The sequence below is a fragment of the Cydia pomonella genome, chromosome 16 (assembly GCF_033807575.1).
Source record: "Cydia pomonella isolate Wapato2018A chromosome 16, ilCydPomo1, whole genome shotgun sequence".
Taxonomy (NCBI): domain Eukaryota; kingdom Metazoa; phylum Arthropoda; class Insecta; order Lepidoptera; family Tortricidae; genus Cydia; species Cydia pomonella.
The window spans coordinates 5,184,041-5,194,947 of record NC_084718.1 but is presented as its reverse complement, the minus strand read 5'-3'; the positions used below and the strand labels follow the sequence as shown (position 1 = coordinate 5,194,947).

At 35.5% G+C, this 10,907-nt stretch overlaps 1 protein-coding gene across 1 annotated transcript; it reads left to right on the top strand.

Moving 5' to 3' along the window:
* The first annotated feature begins 212 nt into the window (after positions 1-212).
* Positions 213-6,057, top strand: LOC133526150 (uncharacterized). The gene is made up of 2 exons (XM_061862634.1): positions 213-889; positions 5,003-6,057. The coding sequence occupies exons 1-2, from the start codon at positions 739-741 to the stop codon at positions 5,641-5,643; spliced, it is 792 nt and encodes a 263-aa protein (XP_061718618.1). The 5' UTR covers positions 213-738; the 3' UTR covers positions 5,644-6,057.
* Positions 6,058-10,907: the final 4,850 nt, after the last annotated feature.

Sequence of the window (10,907 nt, the reverse complement as noted above, 5' to 3'; positions counted from 1 at the left end):
GTTGAAATTAGGAAAACAGCTACTGGTGATAAGCCGTCTGTTTGTAAACAAAAACAACGGCTTTTAAAAACATTTCACTGGAAATGATTGTAGTATTTTGGTACCTTATTACCTATAAATTAAGGTGTATACATATTTTTGACACTTTGTCGTCTAGTTTTGTTGTAACACTGTTACCTATAATGTCAAGTTTAAGTTTTCAATTTAGGCCACAAGTGTCACGCGAGAATGGCATAGCAGTCATGTCACGTTACGATAACAATATGAAAGTGAGTTACGTCACCCATTAGACATGACGTCGCCACCATTATCAATGCGTATAATGGCGAAATATGATACATTACATCCCACAATCCTAGGTTAGGTGCCTACCTACCAGCTTGTGGAGTGTAGGGCAAGCCAGAGTTAATTTGATTGAAGTAAGTACTTCATCTTTGAGAAACTCAATTGATTTAATCCCTTAAAACCTCACCTGCTGATCCATTTTTCCTGTCTGTAAGTCCGTGGCGGCAACGCACAACCTCAGCGAATTCGCTACGTGCTCGAATCGCTTTCAACTCTCCCTCAAATGGCAAGTAGTGTGATAAGACTCAAAAAGAAAACGCGACGCGCGACCCGACATAGCAACGCGACTTATCGACCGACCTTGTAGCACAACACGGCAACGTCGCAGTCGCGACTCGTTGCCGCAGCAACGTCGCGTCGCTAGTCGCGCCCCGCCTGTCGCTCGTATCAGTCATGGCGATGGAAGCCAAAAGTGTCGTTGATTCGCTCATTCTAGAAGTCAAAAATCGGCCGATTCTGTGGGATAAGAAGCATGAGTTGCACAAAAATCGAGCAGTGATCGACAGAGTTTGGGATGAAGTGTCTGCAGCTGTTGGCAAAAACAGTAAGTGAGGTTAAATTTACATTGATTAATTTATAGTCTTAGTGTAATGCGGTAAGGTTGAATCTTAAGCGTGTTCGCAAGTCATGTTAATGCTGTTTAAGTGAAATTGTTCTTGGTTTTTACGTTCAATGTTATTGCTTATTTAAAACATTGTCTTGTTAGTTAGTGGATATATCGAAGTATAAATTGTTAACGGTTGATTTAGATGTGTATAGCGACTCAATGTAATTTGTAGAAATGAAGTGAAGTGACTTAACGAATCAGCGATTTTATAGCGCCAACGCAAAGTGTGTGAGCATTCCTTGAATCTGACGTATTGCTAATATACTTTAGCAGGCGCATTAATTGTCGTGTTTTTGTTTTGTTTTTTGTTTAGTGACTTTATTTTCTAATGCCAAATTTTTTTTTTAATTATATAGGACAAACGTTACTTTCACGGTATGAAATGCTCTCACTATAAGTAGGTAGAAACTTGACTTGTATTCATAGACAAACTCGCCTATCCATACTGTTTTCGCATAAACAAACTTAGCGACACACTACGTAATAAAAACAAATGTTAAAAAGACTTTATTGTGTACTTGGCCACAATTAGTAGCTTACACTACTTTACAATACAATACATTACATTAATACTCTTTATTGCACACCTCAATACAGAAACAATACAAAGAATATAGCACATTAAGAAGAGGTAAACAACAGGCGGTCTACTTTAATGTGAACTTTATACGATATATCATAGAATGGGGCTATCAGTTCGTTTCGAGATATCCTAATTTCTACATTTAGTTTTCCTGAGGAATTTGATTGCCTAGTGAATAATATAATGTTGTTTACCACGAAATGAAATAAAGTAGGGATTCTATGTTTGGTAGGTCTACAGTATCAGTGAAAGACTGGAAACTAAAATTCGGTTTGAATATACCAGGGGCAGACTGAAAGTTTTTATAATAAATAAAACTGTAAAGAAAGGACGCTTAGGACAAGGAATTTCGTACATTAACTTGCCTGTTCCTATCTCTATCGCACGCGAGTAATTATATTGCTATCCCGCTCATGATGCCGACGTCAATAACACTGTAGTAGTAACTATAGTCAGACCAAGATAAATTGGCAGCGATTTTGGCAGCCCAGACAGTGCGCCAATCAATCAATCAAGAGTGTGCGTCAATCGGACGCCCTAGGTATCGCTGGAGCGACATGGTGGAGGCGGATCTGCGCGAGCTTCGCTTCGAGTCGACAATTGGCGAGAGGTCGCACAGGACCGAGAAAAGTGGCGCTGTCTTGTGTCGGAGGCCAAGTCTCATTTTGGGTCGCTGAGCCAACGGAGTAAGTAAGTAAGTAAGACAGTGCAAGTGTTATTGTAATTCTATGAAATTTGTTGCACAGGCCGGGCTATCACAATTGCTGCCAATTTGGTCTGACTCTAGGCCGTAACTCTTTATTATGTGTGGTTGAACTCCTTCTGATGACGTGTACATTTTTTATCATGATAGGATCACCCTGAAACGCACACGGCTCATTCTACCAAAGGACTTTTTGTATTGCGATATTGAGTCCTTAGAGGTTTTGTATGGAATTCATGAGGGACCCATCGAGATTAGTTTTACCACGCATAAATATTCATGTCATTAAAATGCTGAGGGATATCGTAATCTGCTGATATCTATTCGTCTCGTTGAAGAATTACAAAAGCGATTAAATCTTAAATATAAAGTGTAAGCAGTCGTATAAAATGTAACTTGAAAGCTATTGTAACTCTTTTATCGGCTGAGCTCTCAATGAAAAATGAAAATGGTATAAAATAATGACACGAAAACTTTTTCGTTTGTAAATTGGATTAACGCTCAACATTATCTTAAAGTTCTTAGAAGAGATGACTTCCAATCAAAAAAATTATGGAGGCACATCAAAAAATATAGGATTGCTTGCAATTTGAGAATTAATTGCAATCAAACAATCAAACAATCCTATATTTTTTTGATGTACCGCCATAATTTTTTGAGGTATAAGTCATCTCTTCTAAGAACTTTCAGTTTGCCCTATGTTTGAAAAACGTCCCACTTTTGTGGCTTACCATGAGGACGAGATTTGCATGTATCTTTATGCGAATAACCTGTCAAGGTGTCCTTATGGCAAGCGACAAAGTGGGACGTTTTGTCGGCCGCGGTCACATTTAGGTAAAAATGGGTGAATCATTTTTTTCTTGTCATTCGTTGCTATGGTTACCGCCTTGGTCACTTTAAAATCCTAGTTTTATGACTTTTAAATTAACCCAACATGTATTTTTATTATATTTATGGCCCTTTTAACATCTAATAAGCACGATAAGATGGCACAAGAGTTTTTCTAACAAACTGTGCTACTATTATTGTCACCAGGCTGATGGGACCGAAATAATTGATTCACCCAAATATAATAAAATTAACAAATCAAGGATTCCTTGCGCATATCTTAGGCCAAATACACACGGGGCCTCCCCGCTGCGGTGACACACGACAACACCCTTAGCCTAAGAAGATATTATGCATAGTTGATTCTTTTTACCTGACCGACCTAAGTCTTAAATGGTTAGCTTAAAAATTTCAACTATACCTACGTACTGGTAAATTTTTAATTAATCTAGTTATAATTAACTATTATAATTAGTTATACGCTATGCCGAAAGACTAGAATAGAAGCCATTCATCACGCAAGTTTATCAAAAATATGTGATGTTGGAATTATAAAAATTGGATATATTACCAAATGTGACTATATTATTCACTATTTATAATGGAATTATGCAATTTATACGCATAATTATATAATCTTGCTCTCAACTCTTCATCTCAATTGTATACAATTTTGTACATTTTGCATGCTCTAAGAGATTCTATATTTAAGTTTACACTTAATGCAAATTTACTTTACTTTAACTTTAAAAATATGTTTACAAAAGTATCTACATTAAATTGACACGTTCTTATCTAGCCTAGATTCTGAATAAAGTATTTCAGTCACAAGTTGTATACAAAACAAATAGATCGATTTCGCAGAACAAATATTATTGTCGCGAACGAAACCTACAGATATCATTATACAGTAAGTTAGGAGGTTATGGAAGTATAAGCAAGAAAATTGTGTGTAAATAATGAGTACAAATAAAAAAAATCATATTTTAGGCAATGATATTATAGACCGAGTTTTTTTTACGAGTATTTCCGTTAATTTCAAGGGTGCATTTCTGAGCTTAAATTAAGTAACTTTCTCAAAGACACCGGTATTCTGATTAACTCCATTTCGGAGATAATCAATAATTATTATTTTTTCTTATAAGGCCCGGCCCTTACGACCGTGTACACTAAGACTTAGGGCCTGTTTACATATTGATTAGTGTTTAGTACGAGTTGATACATTTGCTACTAAACGTAATTAAGACTATCTTGAACGATCGATGTTCGGAATGACATTGATATTTCACAGTTTTCAATTGTTTAGTTGAGTTAAATGTAATGCCCGTGTTACAACAACGCAAACTATTACGAGTTGATACATTTGCTACTAAACGTAATTAAGACTATCTTGAACGATCGATGTTCGGAATGACATTGATATTTCACAGTTTTCAATTGTTTGGTTGAGTTAAATGTAATGTCCGTGTTACAACAACGCAAACTATATTCAACATTTAATTACCCTTTAAAAAAACCAAAGTATTTTTATTTATTAACTATGACATTTTGTTTCCTTAAACGTACTTACCGATACCCCGAAATTAACGGAATTCGATAAAAACACGATGTATAACTTTAATAGGTTAAACTCATACTTGAGGAGCACAAAAAATACTTCCATATTTATTTCTACACCTACGAAGTAATCTGTTATTTTTGATTAATTTTAGCACTCCATCCATCTTTGTCATACTCATTGTTAAACATAAACTTGTACAATTTGCCACAAGGTAAGAGCTCTTCCCATCTTCAGTTATAAAAAAAAATATTAGGGGAATTTAATGACATATTGGTAGTTCTTGTACCAATAAACTCAATCATCTATGTTTTTCACATATACTGGTGAACATGCCAAATTTCGTTCGTATTTTGATACCATTTCTTATTGTTTCAGAGGACCAAATAAAGATGAAATGGCGAAACCTGCGAGACCAATTCTCAAGAGAAGTAAAAAAGAATCCGATAGGGGAAGATGGAGGCCCACTAATAGAAAAATACAACGGGAAATGGGCGTACTATGACTCACTTACATTCCTCAAAGACAATGTTTATTGGAATCCTTCTGATGATATCAAACTTGAAGACAGCCAGGACGGATATGTCAATGATTACAAAAGAGACAGAGAACCTGATATCAGCGTCATTATCAAAAGAGATCCTGATATAGATGAGGATATTGAGAGAGATATTGAAGGGGATCGCTTCTTAGATCCCTTAGAAGCATTAGAAGTTCAAGAAGATACGTCTGATTCAAATTTAGTGACGGCAGAAACAAATGAAGTTCCTAGGAAAAGATTATGCCAAAGGAAAGTAAGGACATATTACCAAAGGCAGTTGCCGAGTGAAGGATCGCAAGCTGCGAGATCAAGTAGGGAAATAGATGATGACTTGCATTTTGCGTTATCTTTGGTACCGTATTTGAGAAGTTTGGATCCATTAAGGAAGTTGATAATTAGGAATGAAATGCAGAATTTGTTGATAGGGGAATTGATGGAAACGAATGCTGGGCCGTATACTCCGAAAAGTAATAAATAAGTTAGTGTAAAGGGCATAAAGTTTGAAGTTAGAGTGGCAATGGACTTATTAATATTGCCTATATTTAGTTAGCAGCAAATAAAAGCTTTCCAAACAAAAAAATTATGTACAATGAAAATGTAAAAAAAATCTAGTATTGATTACCCTCTCATTAGGTACCTACCTATACTCTATAGATCTGTATATATCTCTTTCAGTAGTTCTTTATTAATTTATTTTTGTTTAGGTTTATAATTACCTTCTAAAAGGTGCAAAATATGTACCTCGGTTAAAATCATTACTACATAAAACTCAAAAATGTAACTTTGTCGGGCGCAAATTTCATAGAGGTTAATTCATTAAACATTTTGGTTGTATGATTAAACACACCTTGTTTAAGATACGAAAAAGAGCTGTATGGCTATTTAAACATGACTATTATCATAAATATGTTTTATTTGCCCTCCTTACATCTAAACACTTCTAGCACAAAGAAACCTCTGCAATAAAATTGTGTAAACGGATTATATTGTAAACTACTGCCTACGCCAATTCACGGGATAAATGCCAAGCATTTTGCTACGGCCGTGAGCCGTAGCAAAATACCGGGACAACGCGAGGAAGAAGAAGAAACCAATTATATTGCATGTAATTAATTTTAAATACATCCCGATGTTTTGAATCCTTCACAACGTTCGCAGTCAATTAAGGTACGTATCCCATAGTTGAGTTTCCTGTTGACGATGAACGCTTGTATTGTGAATACTATAAGGGGTTCGAATATATATAGTTTTATTTCATGAATACCTATCGCGGTACCGACCTACATTTACGTATTAACAATATACATAAAACCGGTAGCAGGGAAGTGACATGAAGGAGCCTGGTTTTAGAAGAGTAATTTGCATTATTTTATGTCCGGACTACGGGGCACGTGCTCTCTGAAGGGTACTCTGGAGTGCCAAATGGCCGAAGATCGTCTGACAGTGGCGTAGCATAGGTCACTCGCACCCGGTGCGGATCCCAAATTTGCCGCCCTCTTATTTTTGTCATCCATTATAAAAAATTTGGGCATGGTGTAAAAAGAGTACTTTTATTAGTTTTATTGTATTATTTATTGAATTGAAAAGTGAAATTAACATTTTTTGACATAGAATAGAAGGTAGAATATTACTTAGAAACATTACAGAGAAAACTTAATAGAATAATCTGAATAATGGAGAAATCAGTATTACTATGTAATAAGTGCAATAGGCTCGCCAGCTGCCGCCCACCAAAGGAGTAAAGGACTCGTTCCGTTCCGGGTATCTAACTTTTTGAGCAGTATAGTTGACACGAAACACCGTTTAAATTTTTTTTTTAAATCTTTTTACTCGCTAACTTTGTGAATATATCCAATGAAACAGTCATCGGTAATCGTTAAATCATTATTTTCTGTAAGCAAAAAATGCTGTCGATTGCCTCCAAGGTGTAATTCGTGTTGCAACAATGTACGCGTAACGCGTATCTTTGATGTTTTTCTACCAGTATCTTTTAGCTCAAAAGGCCGTTTACCAAAATATTATATTAGTATATACTGCCTAGTTTCATACGAGAAGCCGCGAAATCGAAAAATTGGGGCAGCTGCAGCAATTCGCTAGCTTGTTTTTATATCTTGCTTTTTACTCAAAGTCATGTGAAACGACGGTCTGTCATTGCCGTATTACGGTGAAGTACAAAGAATGCGTAAGGAGACATTTATTTAAAATAACATTGAAACGAAATAAGTTTCCTAAATAATAGTTATTGAGAAACCTTGTGCTTGCATCACCCATGCATAGAACCTGCATAGGTACCCGGATTTGGTAACAAAAAAATGACGAAAAAACACTGGAAGAAATTAACTTTTTTTTTAAGTATATTAAAAAAAAAATTAAATTATTTTTTTTTTTTTTTAACTGACACCTCCGCAGCGCCGCCCCCGGCAAAGTGCCGCCCGGTGCGGACCGCACCCTCCGCCCCCCCCATGCTACGCCACTGCCGTCTGAATGGCCTAGATACCGCTGGGAAGACGAAGCGCAAAAAGACATTAGCAAACTCGGCGCTGTGTGGACAACTGGACAGAAACTGCTTTTGACAGAGAAGCATGACGGTCTTTGGTGTCGGAGGCCAAAATCCACTTCGGGTCGTCGAGCCACATCAGTACTTACTGCTGATTCAGTAGTAGTAGAAATTGTATTATTTTGGTAGTTTTGGAATGAATTTTGTACGACTTTTTACATTTATAGGTATGTAAAAATACTATCTTCCGATCGCTTATCCACAATTGATTAATACATAATTTGCACTTAGCCTACCGAATGAATGCGACTTTTTATCAGATTTATAATTTGTTCAAGTTCCGTCCGATCGTCATATCAATATCAAAGTCATTTGCAATGTTTTTAAAATCAGAATACTACTGCTGTTTAATTGGGGCACGTCTTTCTTCCTTCTCCGTTAATTTGGAATCTTGATGTTTGTCCAACAGTAATTAAAGCGCTTTGATAAAATGATTCAGAATAACTCTTTAAGTTTATTAGCGTTTTTTTTGATGAAGTTAAGAACATTAAAGGCTCTTTAAAAATCTCTAAGTAGGCACTGAGGTAGGCATAAATAATTAACGTTTTAATTATTTGGTTTTTGTTTTGCTCTGTAAATCTTTGAATTTGGTTTTCCTGTGTATTTGTACCTTTCCATGACGTCAGTACATTAATCTGGGGGCCTAGCCAAGATGCCAATCGTTTGCTTTACGACAACGAAACGCTTTGTGTCTCTATCACTCTTAGATATTAGTCGGATGGAGAGACAGATAGCGTTTCGTTAGCTATCAAGTTTTTTATTAGAAAAAATATGTAACGTTTAATGTAAATAAGTTTTTTTGCTGTATTACTATGAAGGAAATGAGCACTTCCATACAAGAACTAGTTACCATTAAATTTGCGCTGTTTTATTTTTTACTCGTCTTGAAGGTATATAAAAAGCAGGCAAAGTTTTCAAAAGTACATAATAAGACTCGTACATAATTTTCATAACAACAATTTAAAAGCAAGTATTACAGTTAATACTATATTGGTAGGCTTGATAGGTATAGTTACTAATCAAGACTATCAATATCGATTAAAAAGCTTTCGTAGGGAATTTTCTTGCGGAATCAAGTTTTCTTGGAATGTTACTGAAACTATTTACGGAGAAAAAAGTTCCATAGCCTGTCGAACGCCGATAAGCAAACTTATAATAGTTTTTGCTTCTTGCATTTAAGTGGAAAATTTACGCAATATTAAATATTAAAAATACGTATTAGACAACACTAAACAAGACTGAAGTGCGAAGTATGAATATGCTACGCCTGCGTTTGCTGACTGTACTTTTTTTTTTTATACTACGTCGGTGGCAAACAAGCATACGGCCTGCCTGATGGTAAGCAGTATCCGTAGCCTATGTACGCCTGCAACTCCAGAGGAGTTACATGCGCGTTGCCGACCCTAACCCCCTCCCACCCTCGTTGAGCTCTGGCAACCTTACTCACCGGCAGGAACACAACACTATGAGTAGGGTCTAGTGTTATTTGGCTGCGATTTTCTGTAAGGTGGAGGTAAATTTGCTCTGGCTACAAAGTTTTCTTTGACAATCCACCTCTATTTCAAATTCTCTTTGCCATAACACAAGCCTTATTGAGCTTACTGTGGGGCTAGATCGATTTGTGTGAGAATGTCCAATATTATTTATTTATTTAATATATTTTGGTGAGACAGCAGTTTTTTCCTGCGTTATCTGTTCAGGGGCATATTGCTTCATACAATAAAAGCGAATACTATTAGTGATTTTACATACAAAAGCACTAATTGTTAACTTGTATTTTATTATGCGATAAGCCCCTGGGTATTACTGTAACAGAAATTTTATAAGTTATATTTAATTTTTTCGAAACAATCATTCAAATTAGATATATCCGTGAATATATTTTAAAACAAGTTATGTTAAATATGAAATCAGTGAAAAGTGATTAGTGTAAATCATACTATTGATAGGTATTGGACAACAAAACAGTGTTGTAATTTCTATTAAAGCTATTAAAAGGTTCCGTTTAATACTTACTCGTACCTTCCTGCCCTAGTCCGTGGGAAATTTGCCTAATCTTACACCAGGAGCCTATTGCATAATAAAATAAGTAAGTAAATATTCTTTATTGTGCACCATACAGTTAAAAATAGACAGGAAATGAAAAAACACGTAAAAGTTAGGTAACAACAGGCGGTCTTATCGCTAAGAAGCGATGTCTTCCAGACAACCTTTGGGTAGCAGGAAACTATGAACTTACAATATTGAACGGGTAGTGCCGATATACATATAATTCAACAAAATGAAGACGCAAATAAAAACAATAAAAGTTAATACTATTAGTGATTTTGTATGTAAAATCACTAATAGTATAAGATTATATTTTATTACGTAATAGGCCCCAGTTAGCCAGTAGTTAGTTGTATTTTTCTTTAAATAGGGTCATGATGCATAATGGCCATATCGTTTATGGTTTTTATTATTGGCTATTATTTTATTCAATTTGATTTAAAAAAAGGTGTCTGGTCTGGATTCAAAAAGTGTCTTCGACAAATAAAACTCTATGTAATTATTATATTTTTCAGTTGTTTGCAATAGATTTAAATTAAATTCTCTTACTTTTCTTCTTGCACCATTTTTTACATTTCTATTGCCCTATGGTTGACTAGTAGAGAATGCCTTTAGGCATTAAAAAGTCCGCCATTTTTACATTTTTCTGTATTTTGTGCAATGAAGTTAAAATAAATAAATAAAACTACCAGAAGCAAGTCTGCGTTTTAATAAGAAAAACAGTAACTATTCCTATCCTGTTTTGAATAGAAAATTTAAACAATATACCGTCAATTAAAAAAGGGATTCATTGTAAAAAGTTACAAAACACGGTTCCGGACCAAATCTTTCCTACATCAATCATCCGGTATTAAATGTTCGCATAAAAACAGGCTCTTGGTGTGATTTTTTTTAATTTAAAAGAGTTACGGCAGATTTATGAAAAACAGGCTTCTTTGGCGTGGGCGGGTTTAACTTGATTAATATGGCGTACTTTGTGTCGCTATCAGAATTTTAATCTCATAGAACCACAATGCTTCTTTATCACAGTCATATCAGACTGAAATTTGAGACCAACAAGCGTTGGTAGCCTAGCGGTAAGAGCATGTGACTTTCAATCCGGAGGTCGCGGGTTCAAACCCCGGCTCGTACCAATG

Bases quoted from the DNA above. Each gene is read 5' to 3' on its own strand.
- LOC133526150 (XM_061862634.1), top strand. From the start codon at position 739: ATGGCGATGGAAGCCAAAAGTGTCGTTGATTCGCTCATTCTAGAAGTC. The intron at 890-5,002 runs GTAAGTGAGGTT...TTATTGTTTCAG, and splicing joins TGCAGCTGTTGGCAAAAACA to AGGACCAAATAAAGATGAAA.